General features: G+C 35.9%; 1 protein-coding gene across 13 annotated transcripts in view; it reads left to right on the forward strand.

The window, feature by feature from the left end:
- The window catches only part of CACNA2D1 (calcium voltage-gated channel auxiliary subunit alpha2delta 1), a 505,873-nt gene that overhangs the window by 312,675 nt on the left and 169,981 nt on the right, over positions 1–23,217 (forward strand). For all 13 annotated transcript variants that reach the window (XM_067042722.1, XM_067042717.1, XM_067042716.1 and 10 more), the window contains one exon: positions 5,662–5,791. In XM_067042722.1, the coding sequence (XP_066898823.1) occupies positions 5,662–5,791 (130 nt within the window). The remainder of the gene's footprint in view (positions 1–5,661; positions 5,792–23,217) is intronic.

Raw genomic sequence — 23,217 nt, forward strand, 5'->3', positions numbered from 1 at the left:
TCATTACACAAGAACACGTTCATTTAACCCCTTCACTAGTGGTATAGAAATACCAATTGTGATGCCTCTGTAGAGGGTCTCAGCTCTTATTTAGTATCAACTAATTTTCTCACAGTTTCGTGAGATACACAAAAATTAGAGAGCAGGGGGAGGTAAACCTAATCATAATGTGACTGTGAACAAAGTTTCTCAGTGAGCATGTTCAGCCTGAATTGTGCATAGTAATTAAGCTAATTTTTATTGTAATTTAAGTGAAATATATAAAATTTTAATTTCTGAACATTTTACTGTTGGTAGAAATAGTTTTAGCATGAAAAAGATAAAAAATATTAAAAACAAATGTTCTATTATAAAAATCAATTCTAAGAGTGTTTCATTTGAGATAAGTATATTAAATATGCAAAAGTCTTTTGTGTCTGTCATAGACTTATCATTGTGACTTTACAAATGAAATTTGCGAATAGGTACTGCTTGCAAAATTGAATGACCCATCCAGCATTAGCTGGTACCTCTGTCTCTGAGTGATCTCATCTATTATTTAATAATTCAAATTTTCCCGTGACTAATTCTGAAAAAAAAAAAAAAAATAACTCAAATTATGTTGAGATGAATAGTCAGAGGAACATGCTTCTCATGTTTCACTTACGTGTTTTACCAGATACATTTGAATACATTTTGGAATTTACCTCCTCAGCGTCTCTGTACACATTTATATAGGGTAGGCGGGAGAATTCAGAAGAGATGTTTTGGGGAAAAAAATTGGCAAGAGACATGCTGACTTAATTTTTCTTGTATGTGGTCTGGCAAACAATGAAATCTTAATTCCAGGGGGACAATTTATTTGAAATTTTTAACACACTAAACAATATGTGTTAAGTAGCTTTTCTCCACATTCCTTTTCTCAGTCAGTTCCTTTGTGTCTAGTATTTGCTCTATGTTAATTATACTATATAATGCCATAATATATCAAGAAAAGTAAAGATGGATTATGATGCTATCAGGAACAGTAATTTCAGAAGTTTAAGGAAATGAGTTGCATTTAGAAATTTTAATCTTTTCATGAAATGACTTCAATTTATGGAGAGCATAATAAAGGGGGGGGACCATGGGCAACAGCCATATTATTTTTTCTTAATATATTTAGCAGCTGCATATTAAAAGTAGACTTGATACATGATTATACAAGTTGAGAAGTACATTATTTTAAATTATTCCTAAAAGCCCTTTATATGGCTATTTATTTATTTATTTATTTATTTATTTATTGGCTGCATCATGCAGCTTGCAGGATCTTATTTCCCTGACCAGGGATTGAACCGGCCCCAGTAGTGGAAGCACTGAGTCCTAACCACTAGACCTCCTGGGAATTCCCTCTTTGGCAATTGAAAAGTGAAAGAATCTCTATTAAAATACATTTAAAACATAATTTTTAAGTGTGAGAGGGTTCAGAGGAAATAGAAGCAACTTTCACCTTAGTAAGATAATCATATAGTGCTTAATAGCACTCTAGAGAGGACTTAAAACAAAAATTAATATTTTTACTTACAAATATAATAAATGTTTATTGTATTACCTGGGAAACAACAAGAAAGCACAAAGATGAATACCATTAAAACTCTAAAAACCAGTGATAGTGCTAATAGTGTTTGCTATGTACTCATCCCTAGATTTCTCTCTTTACCTCTCTTTCCTCTAAAAATATAGGCTGATTTTCTCTTCTTTCTTTGTGCTTAACTTCTACATTTAAGCTTAAAACCATTTTAAAACAAATACAGCATATATGTACATTCCCAATGTAATTACCCTTTTATATTCCTTAATAACAATATAAAATTGTATTTGTCATACTTACTGTGACTATTTTCCTATTGTTGCACATTTGTTTCAAAATTTAGATATTAAATGACATTTCTATAAATGTTATCATTAAATCCTCCACTCTACCAATAAATTATTTCTTGAGTGAGTGAATGAATGAAATATTTGCACTTATTCACATAGTCCTAACCCTAATTCTTACATATAGTTCATATAGTTCACTCTCTGTCTCTTATCTATCATCAAATCTTTCTACTTTTCATATATCTAAATTTTGCTAGAGATAGATATAAATAGGATTTCTGGAAAAGATATGCTTACAGAAACTAATGTAATATTTTCTAAAATTATAGAAATAGGACTATACTTTTTTCATAACTGAAAATAACATAGATTCTTTAGTTTGAGTCTTCTTAATTTAAGTAGGAGAGGATATTAGAACCAACTGAGAGATTCTTTCCAACGATGTCCTCCCTGTTGTGATTCATTGCTTTATTGGTGGGGGAAGAGGGCTCCCCAGGTGATTCTGATATGTACCAGGGAATAAGGATCACACCTGCAGCCCAGCATTATTTATAAGTCAGAAAGCTGAAGCCCAAGCAACAGTGACTGGCCCTGGTCTGAGGTGTTATTAATACGACTGAGTAGAACCAAATCTCCTGATGTCTTTACTTTCCACTATGCCTTTCCACAGTTTTTTGTAAGTATGTTCTTTGTAATAGGTTTTATATGGGAAAAGAAAAATTCCAGGGTCACGTAAGCTTGAGAACACTGGGTTAAACATGGTTTTCTTTAGCGACGCTTATTTCAGAGCTTTTGATGTGCCAATGTGCTTTGTTATTCTCTTAACAGAAGAGTTGAAGAATATTTCCCCAAGTTATTTCAGGTTGGAGTTAACCCTTAGAGTATCTTGAGAAACTACTGTCTTTTGAAATATCCTTTGACAGGTATTACTGGCCATATTGCCATGTGCACACATCTATTATTCAGTAATAATAAAACAGTGTTTCTACCCTATGGAGGGTAGAAAAATTCAGACATCCATTAATATGCTTATTATTAATCCTAACTTTTTCATCAGTAGTTCTAAACAAAAACGTGTGTCCAATTTAAACTATTGATATTTTAAAGCATTGGACTTGCAGTTTTAGTGTGTATTACAATCACCTGGAGGGTTTGTTGAACTACTTGCTGGATCGCTCTCCTGACGTTTCTGATTGACTAGGTCTGGGGTGGGGCCTGAGAGCCTGCACTCTAAAAAGTTTCAGTGGTTGCTGATGCTGCTTCTTTAAGGACCACTCTTTGAGAAACCTCTGCTTTAAAATAAATATTGAGGCTTTTCACTAATTCAAGATGTTTGCAGTTGAGAAGAAAAATGACATCATTTATTAGGTGAGACCCTCTTTACATTCTTGTTATTAATGAAAGTAGTTTGTTTTCATGATACCTTCTCTTATTCAAGTCAGTTGTGCCCAGGAACAGAGAGCCGTAGAATAGAGGATGAATTTTAAATATGTTAAAATTCACGGTTGAATCCAAGACCAAATCCCAGTTATTATTTTTATTTTTTCCTTTATTAGCAGTTGGAATGCTGGTAGATGTGTTAGGTTACATGTTCTTTGGTGCTATGGTGTCTCTTTTTTTTTTTTCGGTACGCGGGCCTCTCACCGTTGTGGCCTCTCCCATTGCGGAGCAGGCTCCGGACGCGCCGGCTCAGCGGCCATGGCCCACGGGCCCAGCCGCTCCGCCGCACGTGGGATCCTCCCGGACCAGGGCACGAACCCGCGTCCCCTGCATCGGCAGGCGGACTCCCAACCACTGCGCCACCAGGGAAGCCCTATGGTGTCTCTTTTTATCATCTTTCTCCTTTCTTTTCTTATCCTTCATGCTGTACACACCTAACCTCTGTTTTAGAAAAGAGTATGGGGCTTCCCTGGTGGCGCAGTGGTTGAGAATCCGCCTGCCGATGCAGCGGATACGGGTTCGTGCCCCGGTCCGGGAAGATCCCACATGCCGCGGAGCGGCTGGGCCCGTGAGCCATGGCCGCTGAGCCTGCGCGTCCGGAGCCTGTGCCCCGCAACGGGAGAGGCCACAACAGTGAGAGGCCTGCGTACCACAAAAAAAAAAAAAAAAAAAGAAAAGAGTATGAATTAGTGATTCCTGCGTGTAGGTATTTTGCCAAATTTTAGACTTTCAACACTACTGTTTCATTATTTTGTATATTTAGTTAATGGGGGAGCAATCATATCTTTGTGGCTTTCACGTGGATAAAAAACAGTGATCTGTCTTCAACTATTATTTTTTTTATATTCAGCACATTAAATTGACTCATAAAAACATTCTAAAAATGTAGTTTATCCTTTTCAACAAAGTATAATAGAACATAAAACCCCCCAAAACATAATTCTAAACCACAGTTTCCAAATATAGTCCTTCCCTTTATTATAGAGTATTTTCATATTTTCTTTTAACATTGTTGCATTTGAAAAATAATTTGGTCATGACCTATTAAGTTGATTTCATTACATAATGAGTTGGACTTGCAGCTTTAGAAGTCATTGATATTTTTTTAAAAAGCCCTTTTGCTAATATTTGTGTCTAAATAATCTTTCCAGTGTTGCAGCTTCCTTAGGGAAACACACACACACGTGTGTGTGTGTGTGTGTGTGTTTTAAAATATCTTGGGATGCTGGTGGGTTATCTGGTTAGAGAAATTTTCAGAGCCATCTAGAAAGTTGGACACTATCACTTCTTTGTAGACTTCGTGTTGCCACATTCTACCAGCCTTCTTATGAAATTTTCTGATTGTCCATTTAAGTCTTTTCTCTTGCTTATCAGTTGCATTACTGCAGAGTGCTGGGAAAGTAGTCAAATGTTGTGATTCTTTTTTCGGTTTTGTTTTGAGGAAATTACCTTGGGAATATGGAATACATTAGTCCCTAAAATGGAGTTGATAATACAGGTCTGAATTTAATTTAAAAATATTTAGTTAGGAAAGAGTTAACTATATTTGAACTGGGGGAATAAAAAGTTTAACATAATTAGCCAAAAACAATTGTTAGAGAGATGCATTTTGGATAAATGAGTGAGATTCTTAGTTTCTTGCCAGACGAGAAACTGGATTACCTTGCCAGGGTAATTCAGTATCACAAGCATAGTTCAAATAGGTAGAAAATTAATCTTCAACCTGAAAGTCTTGTGGGATTTTCTTGAATTGTTATTGATTGGATCTTTTCTCCTACCTTGGGAGACAAATTGGTTGAAGTTAGGATTCGATTGTACTAAGAGTTACAATAGATCTCTTCTTTCCTAGTATTTGTACTTACTTTTTCAAAACAAAAATTGATGCACCTGGAAAACATGCAGAAATCAAGGGACTAGGACAGAAAATAATCCTTCATTGCTATTATTATTATTATTTTTACACAAAGGTCATGTGTACCTTTGGTTATCAAACTAAGAATTATAGAAATTTGGTGACGTAAGTAGTGAAATTTATTTCAAGGGGAAACTTTTAATTTGGTTGTATTTAAAGGTACTTAGGCTATTCTTTAAATGTACATTCTAATAAGTACTGGATGTGGGAAAGCTCTGGTCCTCTCGGGATGATCCCGAGTGATTCCAACGTTGAGGAAATTAGGAGAGAAGTTAGGTTATAATGTGAAAGCGAATACCTGAATGGAACTTTGTGTGTCTGATGTCATCATGGGACTACATTTTAAAATATTCTTGTAGATCTGTTTTTTAAAGACTATGCATTTGGCAAACGAAGAAGTGAATGTGAGAATACCTGTGTTAGCATAAGTTGTAATATTCTGTTTATTGTCTATGTTTTCTTTATAGCCGGAAAAGAACGATAGTGAGCCAGGCAGCCAGAGGATAAAACCTGTTTTTATCGATGATGCTAATTTTGGGCGACAAATATCCTATCAGCATGCAGCAGTCCATATTCCCACTGACATCTATGAGGGCTGTAAGTAAAAGAATGTGAACAACTCTTGGAATACCATGTTCTCATCTGTCTTAAATATCTAATATTTGAAAAAAAAGGAGCAACTGTGATAGTGTTTTGCTCACATGTCATTTAAGAGTCTGTGGTAAACTTTGATTTATGCAAAAGAAGAAACTTGATTTTCATGAGAAATATATTCATAGGCTCTCACTCCGTGAATATTTGCAGGAGAGACTGTATCCATGGAGCTGTCTTTCTGCTCTGTTGTTTAACAACTAATTCTGCCTTTCCAATTGATATCAATAACTTAAAAAGTAATAGATATATTTTTTAAAAAATCAAAACTATGTAGCATTAGTACAGACCCACCAACTGCTAAAGGAAGTGAGATGTACGTTGTAGACTCTCTAGTTTTTATCCCATCTTACTGTGTTTTACTGTCTCTCTTTGTCTCTCTCTGTGTATCTCTGCCTTATTACTCTAGGATATAAGAAAGAAATACCTCTGTCTTAGTATATTGTGGACTCAAGATAAAAAGTGTTGGTTAAAGGAATAAATGATAGACCTAAAGAAATAGAAAAACATCAATGGGAAGACTTGATTGAGAAGGCTTCACTGTGAGGAAGGGAGGGGAATAATTTATTTAGGAAGATACAGGGGAGGAAGCTCGTGCCAGTGGTATTTCTTAGAGACACCCTATATACTAATAAGGGCAGAGCCTGACAATTCTAAGTAGGAATTCTTTTAAGTGCAGCCTAATCATCTGTGAAGACCAGCTGTGACCCAGAAAGCAGGGTCTTTGCACATTCACAGCTCTGGTCTTAGATGTTATCCATTTTCTAACTCGTTCCCACTTTTCCCCCTTGTACCCTGCCTTTCATATAAGTAAATGGTAAGGAGAAAGAACAACTTGAGAATTTAAAAAGTATATTTTTAATAGTTCCCTTAATTAAAAAGTCTGTAAAGTGTACTGGGTATCCAGAGTGTATCCAGAACTGCCTGGATTCTGGATGCAGACAGCCTGGGTTAAATTAAATTTCAAATATAAATTTTAGCAGTATTTCCTTTGGCAAATTTATTAACTTTATGGGCTAGCATTGCTCACCCGTAAAATGGGGTTAAGATTACTAACCAAAAAGTTTATTTGAGGGCTTCCCTGGTGGCGCAGTGGTTGAGAGTCCGCCTACCGATGCAGGGGACACGGGTTCGTGCCCCGATCCGGGAAGATCCCACGTGCCGCAGAGCAGCTGGGCTCGTGAGCCATGGCCGCTGAGCCTGCGCATCCGGAGCCTGTGCTCCGCAACGGGAGGGGCTACAACAGTTAGAGGCCCGCGTACGGCAAAAAAAAAAAAAAAAGTTCATTTGAGGGTAAAGTAAGTTAGTATGTTTGAGTTTGCATAAGAGTGCCAGGCTTATAGTAATAATTATATAAATGTTTGCTGTTATTATTAATTACAATTGAAGTTTATTTACACAAAAAGGGTTAAATACAAGGATTAATATAAAAAATTAGCCTTAATTTTTTTGGATTCATTCCGAGGTTGTTGTTTAAAAGGGCATTTTTAAGTACATGTCTTATTCTTTGCATAATATAAATTTCATCTTCTGTCAAATTATTTTATTTATTCTTTTTGTTTCGCCTTTTTAATATTTTTAAAAGTACATGTTTTCATCATATCAAGTCTTTAAAGATATTAAACATATTATTTTTCTCTATAATAGAAACAGTGGTGTATGTAAGTAGATTCTGATGTTACATGAGAATTAAACGTAATCTGACTTCTTTACAACTCACCCTATTGATTCCAAGTCCTTTTAGGAATTACTGGGATGTAGGTTCAGTTTTGTTTTTTTTATTTTTTTTTTACTTTGTCTATTGCATTCTCTTTTCAAGAATTATTTTTGATGTTTGCAATTAAATTTTGCAACTATTATAACAACAATTAATCAGATAATACTGAACTGTATGGTTGTATTTCTCATTTTTTAAGAAAACTATTTCATCCATTTTATTTCCTTTCGAAATTGTTATCACCTGTTGTTGTCGGGTATGTCAACAGGATGATAATCTTATTATTCTACAATTATATCTTTCTTTTGAACTTACTTTAGAAGAAAAAACTGGCTGGATATAGAAGTTTTGAGTCAAAACATTTTTATGTCAGTACTCTGGCTATCATGTCACTGTTATCTGATCTGTAGTACTATGTTGAACAAACTTGAGGCCAGCTTGAGTGTTTTTAATTTGTTAGCAAGCTTTCATGGTGTGTTTCTGTTTTGTTGCCGATAGTGATTATCCAGAAATCCTCAAATTTTCCATTAAATTCCCGAGGAAGGATATCAGAACTTTGTCCAGGGAGGGGGAGATTCCATGCCCCCACCCCCTGCCCCAGCTCTTCTTGAGTTCTTTTGGTTGGTCTAATAATTGACACAAGACAGATGAAAAGATTAATTTAAAAAATTAATTTGTATTCATGTAAGTCATAAAAATGGGACCCCCCCCCCCCCGAAGTGTCCAGAGCAGGCCAATAATATACCATGTTTAGACAAAGAAACAACTATTTGAAGAGATGTAACAAAACAAGGGGGCTTGTGTTTGGGGTAGCAGACTAATGAAGTAACAAACTTTGTCTATACAGCTTGCTTAGCCTTGAATTCCCTAACTTTGGTGATAGGGATGCTTTCTAATCTCCTGTTATAGGGAGGGTACCTTCACATGGGAGATTTATTTCCCACTTTTAGGGGGAAAAAGGGGCATCAGAGGTTTTTTTTAATCATTTATTTTCCATTGGTTGTTTCTCACATAACTTTATTCAAAATAATCAATATGCCATTGAGGCGCATTTTGGGATGGGTTGCCCTGGGCCCCAACAACCTCACACACTTAAAAACAGATTTCTTTCTCTTTCTAAAAGCCATGTACCACAGTAGCAGAAATTTTATAATAGTGCATGCATATTTAAGATAGAAGATGAAAGTCTCCAACTGTAACACCTACTGAAGCTAATCATGACTAACAGTTTGGGGCACAGTCCTATAAAATATATATTTAAATGTGAACACTAACTAGTGAAATAACCCAAATGGGATTTTTCATATTGCTTTTCAACTTGCTTCCTCCTTCCCCCACCCTGCTCCTTCCCCCACCTTCCTCACTTATAATAGAGACTTTCTGTTCTTGTCGTTGTTGAACTATTAAAAAGCTGAAAATAGAGGGGAGAACGGTATCTTTTCAGGAGTAGGTTACCCAGGAATATCAAAACAAAATAACTTGCTTAATTTTTCAATGGGCTGATGTTTAAGAAATCAATGAAAAATGCATTTTTTCCCTAGATTATTAGAACCTAAAATAATAAGAACTTAATTCACCAGTCTAGTAAATTATAATATCTCATTTATTTAAATAACTTTGCTCAATAATTTTGAAGAAGGAGAAATTGAAGCTGAGTCTTTAATGAAAGGCCACATCATTGGTAAGAAATGGGGTCAAATTTCATATAAATTCTAATGCTGAACTTTATACTTTTAAGTACTACAGTAGATAAAATTTCTTTTTTTAACATCTTTATTGGAGTATAATTGCTTTACAATGGTGTGTTAGTTTCTGCTTTATAACAAAGTGAATCAGTTATACATATACATATGTCCCCATATTTCTTCCCTCTTGCGTCTCCCTCCCTCCCACCCTCCGTATCCCACCCATCTAGGTGGTCACAAAGCACCAAGCTGATCTCCCTGTGCTATGCGGCTGCTTCCCACTAGCTATCTATTTTACGTTTGGTAGTGTATATATGTCCATGCCACTCTCTCACTTTGTCCCAGCGTACCCTATCCCCTCTCTGTGTCCTCAAGTTCATTCTCTAGTAGGTCTGTGTCTGTATTCCCGTCTTGCCCCTAGGTTCTTCATGACCATTTTTTTTTCTTTTTTTTTTTTTAGATTCCATATATATGTGTTAGCATATGGTATTTGTTTTTCTCTTTCTGACTTACTTCACTCTGTATGACAGTCTCTAGGTCCATCCACCTCACTACAAATAACTCAATTTCGTTTCTTTTTATGGCTGAGTAATATTCCATTGTATATATGTGCCACACTTTCGTTATCCATTCATCTGTTGATGGACACTTAGGTTGCTTCCATGTCCTGGCTACTGTAAATAGAGCTGCAATGAACAATGTGGTATATGACTCTTTTTGAATTATGGTTTTCTCAGGGTGTATGCCCAGTAGTGGGATTGCTGGGTCGTAAGGTAGTTCTATTTGTAGTTTTTTAAGGAACCTCCATACTGTTCTCCATAGTGGCTGTATCCATTTACATTCCCACCAACAGTGCAAGAGTGTTCCCTTTTCTCCACACCCTCTCCAGCATTTATTGTTTCTAGATTTTTTGATGATGGCCATTCTGACCAGTGTGAGGTGATATCTCATTGTAGTTTTGATTTGCATTTCTCTAATGATTAATGATGTTGAGCATTCTTTCATGTGTTTGTTGGCAATCTGTATATCTTCTTTGGAGAAATGTCTTTTTAAGTCTTCTGTCCATTTTTGGATTGGGTTGTTTGTTTTTTTGATGTTGAGCTGCATGAGCTGCTTGTAAATTTTGGAGATTAATCCTTTGTCAGTTGCTTCATTTGTAAATGTTTTCTCCCATTCTGAGGGTTGTCTTTTCATCTTGTTTATGGTTTCCTTTGCTGTTCAAAAGCTTTTTAGTTTCATTAGGTGCCATTTGTTTATTTTTTGTTTTATTTCCATTACTCTAGGATGTGGGTCAAAAGGATCTTGCTGAGATTTATGTCATAGAGTGTTCTTCCTATGTTTTCCTCTAAGAGTTTGATAGTGTCTGGCCTTACATTTTGGTCTTTAATCCATTTTGAGTTTATTTTTGAGTATGGTGTTAGGGAGTGTTCTAATTTCATTCTTTTACATATAGCTGTCCAGTTTTCCCAGCACCACTTATTAAAGAGGCTATCTTTTCTCCACTGTATATTCTTGCCTCCCTTATCAAAGATAAGGTGACCATCTGTGCATGGGTTTATCTCTGGGCTTTGTATCCTGTTCCATTGATCTCTATTTCTGGTTTTGTGCCAGTACCATACTGTCTTGATTACTGTAGCTTTGTAGTATAGTCTGAAGTCAAGGAGCCTGATTCCTCCAGCTCCATTTTTCATTCTCCAGATTGCTTTGGCTATGAGGGGTCTTTTGTGTTTCCATACACATTGTGAAATTTTTTTGTTCTAGTTCTGTGAAAAATGCCAGTGGTAGTTTGATAGGGATTGCATTGAATCTGTAGATTGCTTTGGGTAGTAGAGTCATTTTCACAATGTTGATTTTTCCAATCCAAGAACATGGTATATCTCTCCATCTCTTTGTATCATCTTTCATTTCTTTCATCAGTGTCTTATAATTTTCTGCATACAGGTCTTTTGTCTCACTAGGTAGGTTTACTCCTAGATATTGTATTCTTTTTGTTGCAGTGGTAAATGGGAGTGTTTTCTTAATTTCACTTTCAAATTTTTCATCATTAGTGTGTAGGAATGCAAGAGATTTCTGTGCATTAATTTTGTATCCTGCTACTTTACCAAATTCATTGATTAGCTCTAGTAGTTTTCTGGTAGCATCTTTAGGATTCTCTATGTATAGTATCATGTGATCTGAAAACAGTGACAGCTTTACTTCTTCTTTTCTGATTGGGATTCCTTTTATTTCTTTTTCTTCTGATTGCTGTGGCTAAAACTTCCAAAACTATGTTGAATAGTAGTTGTGAGAGTGGGCAACCTTGTCTTGTTCCTGATCTTAGTGGAAATGGATTCAGTTTTTCACCATTGAGGATGATGTTGGCTGTGGGTTTGTCATATATGGCCTTTATTATGTAGAGAAAAGTTTCCTCTATGCCTACTTTCTGGAGGGCTTTTATCATAAATGGGTGTTGAATTTTGTCAAAAGCTTTCCCTGCATCTATTGAGATGATCATGTGGTTTTTCTCATTCAGTTTGTTAATACGGTGTATCACATTGATTGATTTGCGTATATTGAAGAATCCTTGCATTCCTGGGATAAACCCCACTTGATCATGGTGTATGATCCTTTTAATGTGCTGTTGGATTCTCTTTGCTAGTATTTTGTTGAGGATTTTTGCATCTATGTCCATCAGTGATATTGGCCTGTAGTTTTCTTTCTTTGTGACATCTTTGTCTGGTTTTGGTTTCAGGGTGATGGTAGCCTCGTAGAATGAGTTTGGGAGTGTTCCTACCTCTGCTATATTTTGGAAGAGTTTGAGAAGGAGAGGTGTTACCTCTTCTCTAAATATTTGTTAGAATTCGCCTGTGAAGCCATCTGGTCCTGGGCCTTTGTTTGTTGGAAGATTTTTAATCACAGTTTCAATTTCAGTGCTTGTGATTGGTCTGTTCATATTTTCTATTTCTTCCTGGTTCAGTCTCAGCAGGTTGTGCATTTCTAAGAATTTGTCCATTTCTTCCAGGTTGTCCATTTTATTGGAATATAATTGCTTGTAGTAATCTGTCATGATCCTTTGTATTTCTGCAGTATCAGTTGTTACTTCTCCTTTTTCATTTCTAATTCTAGTGATTTGAGTCTTCTCCCTCATTTTCTTGATGAGTCTGGCTAATGGCTTATCAATTTTGTTTATCTTCTCAAAGAACCAGCTTTTAGTTTTATTGATCTTTGCTATTGTTTCCTTCATTTCTTTTTCATTTATTTCTGATCTTTATGATTTCTTTCCTTCTGCTAACTTTGGGGCTTTTTTGTTCTTCTTTCTCTAATTGCTTTAAGTGTAAGGTTAGGTTGTTTATTTGAGATGTTTTTTGTTTCTTAAGGTAGGATTGTATTGCTCTAAACTTCCCTCTTAGAACTGCTTTTGCTGCATCCCATAGGTTTTTTGTCGTCATGTTTTCATTGTTATTTGTTTCTAGGTATTTTTTTGATTTCCTCTTTGATTTCTTCAATGATCTCTTGGTTATTAAGTAGTGTATTGTTTAGCCTCCATGTGGTTGTATTTTTTACAGATTTTTCCGTGTAATTGATATCTAGTCTCATAGCATTGTGGTCAGTAAAGATACTTGATACGATTTCAATTTTATTAAATTTACCAAGGCTTCATTTGTGACCCAAGATATGAACTATCCTGGAGAATGTTCCATGAGCACTTGAGAAGAATGTGTATTCTGTTGTTTTTGGATGGAATGTCCTATAAATATCAATTAAGTCCATCTTGTTTAATTTGTCATTTAAAGCTTGTGTTTCCTTATTTATTTTCATCTTGGATCATCTGTCCATTGGTGAAAGTGGGGTGTTAAAGTCCCCTACTATGATTGTGTTACTGTCGATTTCCCCTTTTATGTGTTAGTATTTGCTTTGTGTATTGAGGTGCTCCTATGTTGGGTGCATAAATACCATTGTTATATCTTCTTCTTGGATAGATCCCTTGATGATTATGTAGTGTCCTTCTTTGTCTCTTGTAATAGTCTTTGTTTTAAAGTCTATTTTGTCTGATATGAGAATTGCTACTCCAGCTTTCTTTATTTTTTTAATTTTTATTTATTTTTTTTTTTTTGTGGTACGCGGGCCTCTCCCGTTGTGGAGCACAGTCTCTGGATGTGCAGGCTCAGCGGCCATGGCTCGCGGGTCCAGCTGCTCCGCGGCATGTGGGATCTTCCCGGACCGGGGCATGAACCCGTGTCCTCTGCATCGGCAGGCAGACTCTCAACCACTGTGCCACCAGGAAAGCCCTCCAGCTTTCTTTTGATTTCCATTTGCATGGAATATCTTTTTCCATCCCCTCACTTTCAGTCTGTATATGTCCCTAGGTCTGAAGTGGGTCTCTTGTGTACAGCATATATACGGGTCTTGTTTTTGTATCCATTCAGCCAGTCTGTCTTTTGGTTGGAGCATTTAATCCATTTACATTTAAGGTAATTGTCGATATATATGTTCCTATTACCGTTTTCTTAATTGTTTTATTATTGTAGGTATTTTCCTTCTCTTTTGTTTCCTGCCTACAGAAGTTCCTTTAGCATTTGTTGTAAAGCTGGTTTGGTGGTACTGAATTTTCGTAGCTTTTGCTTGTCTGTAAAGGTTTTAATTTCTCTGTAAAATCTGAATGAGATCCTTGCTGGGTAGAGTAATCTTGGTTGTAGGTTTTTCTCCTTCATCACTTTAAATATGTCTTGCCATTCACTTCTGGCTTGCAGAGTTTCTGCTGAATGATCAGCTGCTAACCTTATGGGGATTCCCTTGTGTGTTATTTGTTGTTTTTCCCTTGCTGCTTTTAATATTTTTTTCTTTGTATTTAATTTTTGATAGTTTGATTAATATGTGTCTTGGCATGTTTCTTCTTGGATTTATCCTGTATGGGACTCTCTGTATTTCCTGGACTTGATTAAGTATTTCCTTTCCCATATTAGGGAAGTTTTCAACTATAATCTCTTCAAATATTTTCTCAGTTCCTTTCTCTCTCACTTCTTCTTGTGGGAGCCCTGTAATTTGAATGTTGATGAGTTTAATGTTGTCCCAGAGGTCTCTGAGACTGTCCTCAATTCTTTTCATTCTTTTTTCTTTATTCTGCTATGCAGTTGTTATTTTCACTATTTTATCTTCCAGGTCACTTATGTGTTTTTCTGCCTCAGTTATTCTGCTATTGATCCCTTCTAGAGAATTTTAAATTTCATTTATTGTGTGTTCATCACTGTTTGTTTGCTCTTTAGTTCTTCTAGGTCCTTGTTAAATTTTTGTTGTATTTTCTCTATTCTATTTCCAAGATTTTGGGTCATTGTTATTATCATTATTCTGAATTCTTTTTCAGGTAGACTGCCTATTTATTCTTCATTTGTTAGGTCTGGTGGGTTTTTGCCTTGCTCCTTCATCTGCTGTTTGGTTCTCTGTCTTCTCATTTTGCTTAACTTACTGTATTTGGTGTTTCCTCTTTGCAGGTTGCAGGTGCACTGTTCCCGTTGTTTTTGGTGTCTGTCCCCAGTGGCTAAGGTTGGTTCAGAGGGTGTGTAGGCTTCCTGGTGGAGGGGACTAGTGCCTGTATTCTGGTGCATGAGGCTGGATCTTATCTTTCTGGTGGGCAGGTCCACATCTGGTGGTGTGTTTTGGGGTGTCTGTGGCCTTATTATGATTTTAGGCAGCCTCTCTGCTAATGGATGGGGTTATGTTCCTGTCTTGCTAGTTGTTTAGCATGGGGTGTCCAGCACTGTAGCTTGCTGGTCGTTGAGTGGAGCTGGGAGATCTCTTGTGGACCAGTGTCTTGAACTTGGCTCTCCCACCTCAGAGGCACAGCCCTTATGCCTGGCTGGAGCACCAAGAGCCTGTCATCCACACGGCTCAGAATAAAAGGGAGAAAAAAAAGAATGTAAGAAAGAAGAAAATAAAATAAAGTAAAATAGTTATTACAATAAAAATAATTATTAAAAATTTTTAAAGGTAATTTAAAAAAAAAAGAAGACAGCAACCAAACCAAAAAACAAATCCACCAATGATAACAAGTGCTAAAAATTATACTGAAAAAAAAACCAACAAGAAAAAACAGAACCCTAGGACAAATGGTAAAAGCAAAGCTATACAGACAAAATCACACACAGATGCATGTACATACACACTCACAAGAAGAGAAAAAGGGAAAAATATATATATATTTTGTTGCTCCCAAAGTCTGCCTCCTCAATTTGGGATGATTCGTTGTGTATTCAGGTTTTCACAGATGCAGAGTACATCAAATTGATTGTGGAGATTTAATCTACTGCTCCTGAGGCTGCTGGGACAGATTTCCCTTTCTCTTCTTTGTTCGCACAGCTCCCGGGGTTCAGCTTTGGATTTGGCCCCACCTCTGCGTGTAGGTCGCCTGGGGGCGTCTGTTCTTCACTCACGCAGCAGGGGTTAAAGGAGCCGCTGATTCGGGGGCTCTGGCTCACTCAGGCGGGGGGCAAGGAGGGGTACGGAGTGCGGGGCGAGCCTGCGGTGGCAGAGGCCAGCGTGACGTTGCTCTAGCCGGAGGTACACCGTGCATTCTCCCGGGGAAGTTGTCCCTGGATCACGGAACCCTGGAAGTGGAGGGCTGCACAGGCTGTGGGAGGGGAGGTGTGGAGAGTGACCTGTGCTCGCACACAGGCTTCTTGGTGGCAGCAGCAGCAGCGGCCTTAGCGTCTCATGCCCGTCTCTGGGGTCCGTGCTGATAGCCTCAGCTCACACCCGTCTCTGGAGCTCCTTTAAGCGGCACGCTTAATCCCCTCTCCTCTTGCACCAGGAAACAAAGAGGCGAGAAAAAGTCACTTGCCTCTTCGGCAGCTCCAGACTTCTCCCAGACTCCCTCCCGGCCACACTAGCCCCTTCAGGCTGTGTTCACAGCGCCAACCCCAGTCCTCTCCCTGGGATCCGACCGAAGCCCGAGCCTCAGCTCCCATCCCCCGCCCTTCCTGGCGGGTGAGCAGACGAGCCTCTCGGGCTGGTGAGTGCCGGTCGGCACCGATCCTCTGCGGGAATCTCTCCGCTTTGCTCTCCGCACCTTGTTACTGCGCTCTCCTCCGTGGCTCCGAAGCTTCCCCTCTCCGCCACCTGAAGTCTCCGCCCGTGAAGGGGCTCCTAGTGTGTGGAAACCTTTCCTCCTTCACAGCTCCCTCCCCCTGGTGCAGGTCCCGTCCCTATTCTTTTGTCTCTGTTTTTCCTTTTTTCTTTTACCCTACCCAGTTTCGTGGGGGAGTTCCTTGCCTTTTGGGAGGTCTGAGGTCTTCTGCCAGCGTTCAGTAGGTGTTCTGTAGGAGTTGTTCCACATGTAGGTGTATTTTTGATGTATTTGTGGGGACGAAGGTGATCTCCACGTCTTACTTCTCTGCCATCTTGAAGCTCCTCCTGAGATAAAATTTCTGATATTTTACTTTTGAGTTAATTTTGACTCAGGTATATTCTTTGGGAGCCAGGATTGTCCACAGGAGTTAGTAAGATACTTACTTTGTATGAGAATCTTCAGTTTATTTCTTTTGCTCTTTTGTTTTTTCTCATTGAAATTACGTTCATGAAAGTCTTCATCTGTTTTATGCTGGAACAGACATAAAATATGGTACATAAAGTAAATCTGAACATATTTTTTTCAGATTGGTGGCACATAGTATACACATCTTTTTTTCAGTATCCTACAGAAGACTCTTGACTTGGTGTGAATGTTTTTCTTTCTAATTTAGAATAAACAGAATATTTACAAAGGATGATTTTAATAGTTTCAGAGAATAGAAAGTATTACTTTGATTACTTTGAAAGAATAAGATAAAATATTGAAATAGATGTTTTCAGAAGTTGTAAGACATTTTGGTATGTGGCATAATTTAAAAAAACAAAGGAAAAGAAGCTCTGTCTTTGGATTATTTATTTCGTCCCATTTATGTTAATATTCGCTTCTCCTTCCTTGCTGAGATCTCATCAGTAAGCCTCTGACCTTGCCTGGCCTGTGCCACTTTAAAATTCATATCCAGTGTTACGGGCTGTGTGGGTAAATGACACAGGAGTAAAATCAGAAATGTCAACAAGATCTTGAAAAGTTAATAATTACCAGCATTTTTCACGCAGCTCATCAGAACGTATCAGATATCCAGGATCATTCTAGGTTTCTGAATTTAATAAATGGGAAAGCATTCTCTAATTGAAGGTGTAACCAAAGGAAACAGCCTCTTCTTTTACTCAGTTTGTGTCTCTGAATTCTCATAAGATACCTTGTGTTCTAATTTTACAAAGGTGATTACTTTCGAAAGTCTCTTGAATTCAAATGTGGTTATTTTTTCTCCATGATGTATTTAAAGTTTTCAAATAGTATATTTAATTAAAATCCTATCTGAAAGTTTCTACTTTTGAGCATTTCACAGGTCGGTACTTTTATTTCAGAGGGCACCCAAACCACACTTAATTTTCAGATCTAATTTATCTGTTTAAGAGTATAAAAAAACGAGCAATGAACTCAGTAAAAATGGCTGAATATTCTGAATAATCACAGAACTTTATTAATTTGTTATGTCTTCATGGAATGTCTTCATAGAATTTTCTTGTCATTTGTCATTAGAAATTTATGTTGATATTTATTTGTAGAATTATTATAGTTATATAAGAATATGCTAAGAGAAAATAATAAGGAACCCCAACTTGCATAACTTTCAGGTACTAGATACTTTTATCCTTACACTTACCTTGTAATGTAAGCAAGGCAATTTATAATTTCTATTTTAGAAATTTAAAAATGAACATACTTCTATCACAAAGGTACATTGATTTTGCTGAAAGAAGACAGGAGAATTTTCAGGAGTTGTATTAATATCCTTGGATGTCTCATATGCCTTAACAAAAATACTTGCTTTTTATAAATTGAACTGTCTATAATACTGTGTTGTAATTTATCATTTTTTAAATTGAGGTATAGTTAATATATAATATTATATACAGTATAGTGTACAGTATAGTGATTCACAATTTTTAAAGGTTATACTCCATTTATAGTTACTATAAAATATTGTCTATATTCCCTATGCTGTATAATATATCCTTGTAGCTTATTTATTTTATAAATAGTAGTTTCTATCGCTTAATTCCCTACGCTTGTCTTTCCTCTCTCAATGTTCATTTGTTTTATTACAGAAAATATAGCTACTGTAACTCAAATGATCTTAGTATAGAAATTATAGAGGAAAAAGCTGCTTGGCTTTATTGATTGATTATGTGATCATCTTTCATAAGCAATTAATCTGTTCCAAGGTATGGCCAATATTGAATTAGAGAGTGCTGATAGTTTACATTTACTGTTTTAAAAAACAGTTTATAATGGGAATATAGCACTGAACAAATAGATAAAAGCCCCTGTACTCATGGAGCTTACATTCTGATGGAAATAGGGCATAAAATAAACAAATAAACAATTAAAATAATGGGATATATTGTAGCATAATAAATGTTTGAGATAAAAATAAAATAGGGAAGGGTTGTAGGTAGTTCCTGGGTTAGGAGTTGGGAGTTGATATTCAAAATATGTGGATAAGGAAGGCTTTGTGGATAAGGCAGCATTGTGGCAAAAGTCTATAGTTGGTGAGCATGAGAGTCATGAAATTATTGAGTAAGAAGGTTGCAGGCAGAGGTAACCGAAAGTACCAAGATCCTGAGCCCGGAGCATAGTGGGTGCATAAAGAACAGGAAAACTGTGTGGGCAGAGCTGAGGGAGCAGCTGAGGGTAGCAGCAGAGGCCTCCTTTTGTACAGCCTTGTGGATAATTACAGTTGATTTTTATTTTGAGATTGTCTAAGTCAATTTGGGCTGCTGTAACAAAACACCATAGACAGCGTGGCTTAAACAACAGATATTTAATTTTACAGTTGTGGACCCTGGGAAGTCCAAGATTAAGGTTTTGGGAAGATTTGACTCCTGGTGAGGTCTCTCTTCCTGTTTTGCAGATGGCTGCCATCTTGCTGTGTACTCACATGACCTCTTCTTTGTACACATGCGGAGAGAGTGAAATCTGATATTTTCCCCTCTTTTTATATGGATAGCAATCCAATTATGAAGGCAGGACACTAATTCCAGTACTGAGGTGCTACCCTCATGACCTCATCTGTGCCTAATTACCTTCCAAAATCCCCATTTCCTAATACCATCACATTGGGAGTTAGGGGTTCAAAATATGAATTTTGTGAAAACTCAAACATTAAGTCCATAACAGAGATGGAAGGGGACTTTGTTTTTTTGAAGGGGAATTACATAATCTGCCTTGCTTTCATTAAAAAGTAGATACTGGATACTTTGTTGAGAACAGACAAAAAGGCAAGAACTGAGGGGGGATGATGGAGCCTTGGATCAAGGTTGTAGCCCAGGGAAGAAGTATTCCTATTAAAATGTGTAAATCTAGTATATTTTTGAGGTCTAGATTCTTCCTTTAATTTTATATGATGAAGACATTCTGTTCAGTTGACTTAAGTATCTGAAAGTACTGTGACATAAAATTTAATCCTCAAACTTTATAAAATGACTTTTAATTGACAGCTAATGAGCTAAAATAAAATTACTGAGATCTTTAAAAAGTAGTGAATCAATTCAAACTACATTTCAGTAGAATATCAAAAGGGTCTCTGTCTTTCTCTACAACTTTAAAATCTTCTTTTCAAGTTAAAGGAATTTCATGCAAGTTAGTTTCCTTCTGATCATTCAGTGATGCAAGGAACAGGGGGTAGTAAACCTAGAGGAAAACAGAGGGAAAATATGCGGAGAAATGTCTTCATTTTTCCTGTTTACCTAAATCCTTACACATTGGTGCAAATTCTTGAGCTCCTTTTTTGGGTGTGCCTGGCATATTTCCTGTGATAGACTTCTGGTTTGGGATTTACATCTCAGTGTGTACATTATACTGTTTTAGCTGTTGTTTTTTATACAAAACAAATAATCTAGAGTTAATGCCATGCTGTATTTCTTTGAAGTAAAAATATTAAGTGGGTTGTCCACTTACCAGAATCTTGGTTGAAATAGCATGTTTTCCTGCTGAACATCTTACGATTTTTAAAATTGCTTTTCACATAAATGCAACATTAAAATGTTTTTTTCTCACTATAAAGGAAACACATGATGATTTTATGAAATACAAACTAGTGTGAAGGAAAAAAATCTTGATACTATACATGTGTGTATGTTCATTCAGTATATTATAACAAGTATATACCAAACTAAATAAATATACAAATACTGAAACACTACAAAGTTTATACCTGACCTTTTAACTTACCAGGAAGCTTTATCATATATTTAATAACACTTTTTGAGAATAATATTTTAATATTATATGTTCCAAACTAATTTACATTTAGATTGTTACCATTTTATCATGGTAAATAAATAAATCTCTGCGTTTCTCATTATCACCTTAAGAAAAAATACAAAAACTGGTATTAAAAGGTCAAAGCTATTGATAAATTTCCTTGATCTTGTAGGTTAGTACCAATTTAGATCATACCTTCAATGAATTAGTGCCTTTCTAACTCCACCTTTGTCAGCACCAATATTATAATGTTTTATTGATTGTGTAGATTATTGATAGTATGTTGGAATAGTTTACTGCTAATTTTTTTTGCAACTTTAATATCATACGTTTCTTTTTTCTGCACTGGGTTCCAATGCTGTGTGAAATAAAATACTAGGGCACTATGAAAAGTAGCAGCAGTTTGTCTAAGGGATGATAGCAAACTCCTTTAGAAATTACCCTGATTTTCCTGTATGCCAGATCTTTCACAACGTATATTGTAGAGTTTTCACGTTTACCTCAATAGCCTGAATTTAATGATTATGTTTAATTGAACTTAGGTAAATAAGCAAATTTAAAACTTCAAAATAGCAAATGTGTTAAAGTATACTTTAGCAATAAAATCACAGGCTTTAAAAATTGTCATGGCTGTTGAAAATGAGAGAAAATAATTAAAAGTAAGAAGTATAACTCCAGATAAAATGGAGATTAAAATCATAAAAAGGGCATCTTGTACAATTTTACAATAAAGTGTTATAATGTGTAAGAAGAGTGGATGGTTTATTATAAAATATAAATAATCAAATCAACTCAATGTTAGGTCAGCAATCATAGAATAAATTGGAAACATATTTATATTTTTGGCCAAAGAAAGTACCTCATGTTGAGTCATTTCTATAAAATTTCCAAATAAATACTTTCAAGTTTTAAAAATTTTACAAGAACACATAAAAATGTGAAAAGTTAATTAACTCATATTACTTCTTTTATAAGAAAGATATAACACAAAAAAGGGGAAAAAAAGAAAACCATAGGCCAATTTCACTTTATGAATAATGTTGAAAAATTAAAAAGAAAACATTTGCCAAGTGAAACATCAATGAAAGAATAATGCATGATAACAAAATAACTGACTTAATAATTGAGTAGTTTCTCTGTCTAATAATGCTTTTATATTCTATATCAATTGATGCAAATTAAGCATTCACCTATTTTTTTCCAGTTTTATCGAGATATAATTGACATACAGCACTGTATAATTTTAAGGTGTACAATATAATAATTTGACTTTTACATACATCATGAAATGATTGCCACAATAGATTTAGTGAACATCCATCATCTCATATAGATTTAGTATTAAAGAAATAGAAAAAAGTAATTTTACACTCATTTTTTAAATTAAAATCTTATCAAAATACTGCTACCAACAACAAAAACTGCTCTGATGATTAAGGATGCTGAGAAATCCTACTACTTCTAACTTGTTTTTTTTTTTTTCAGAGTAGTTGTTGTCTTTGCTGTCATTTATTACAAATATGAATTTGGCTTAAGATATAATAATATAAAAGTTTTTAGCATAAGCACATTTTGAAGTTTTGTGTTAATTTTTTTTAACCAGATAATCTACCAAAAAAAGTTTTTGCAATTCTGAATGATGCATCATTCCATGCTATAGAGTTGTGTGTTTAATAACTAAAAAGTGAATGACTTTAAAATGTTATCATGGTTATAATATTAACAAAGTAGCTTTTCTTTCTTCTTTTAAGATGCTATTTAAATTATAAAGCCTTGATTCTAAATCATGGAACCAGAAATCTGATAAGTGCTGAAAAAAAGACACTTTTAAGAAATAAAATGAATTCTGTAACAAAATGATCATCCTGTGTGTGTGTGTGTGCGTGTGTGTGTGTGTGTGTGTGTGTATGTGTATGTGTTTTTAAAGCATTAGCGTAACTAATTAGCATCACTCCTCATTAGGAGCAGAGCAATGAAATAGTACGAACATCATGAAAAGACATCTAGGACAGTCCTGAGGTACAAATTATAAATTTTTAGGATAGGGTAATTTGATCATGTTTAATAAGTATGAGACAAACAGAAGCAGTTCCACTTCTGAGGGAAAGTTTGCACCTCCTTTCATTGCTCTTGTCTGATGGTGTTTCTCTAATACATTCATGTCATAGATCACAATACAGTATTTATTTTCTGGTAGGAAAATGTTGACCACAAGTAAACCCAAATGCCAAAGATACAGTATTCTTCTGATCTCACAGGTACTAGTTCTTTAATTCATTCAGAATGATAGAATAACAGACCAATTAATAGCAACAGTTTTGTGGGTTTTGTAAACTGCTATGGACTGAATTTTGTCCCACCTGGATTCTCATGTTGGAGCCTTAACCCTCAGTGTGACTTGATTATATTTGGATAGGGCCTTTAGGAGGCAATTAAGGTTAAATGAGGTCATTAGGATGGGGCCCTGATCTGGTAGGATTGGTGGTTTTATAAGAAGAGGTACACATACACACAGAGGAAAGGCCATATGAGGAGACAGCAGGAAGGCAGCTGTCTGCAAACCAGAAAGAGTGCTCTCACCAGGAACCAAATTGTTGTTCACCTTGATCTTGGACTTCTCGGCCTCTAGAACTATGAGAAAATACCTGGTCTGTGGTAT

This window comes from Kogia breviceps, chromosome 9 (assembly GCF_026419965.1).
Source record: "Kogia breviceps isolate mKogBre1 chromosome 9, mKogBre1 haplotype 1, whole genome shotgun sequence".
In the NCBI taxonomy this organism is placed as follows: Eukaryota; Metazoa; Chordata; class Mammalia; order Artiodactyla; family Physeteridae; genus Kogia; species Kogia breviceps.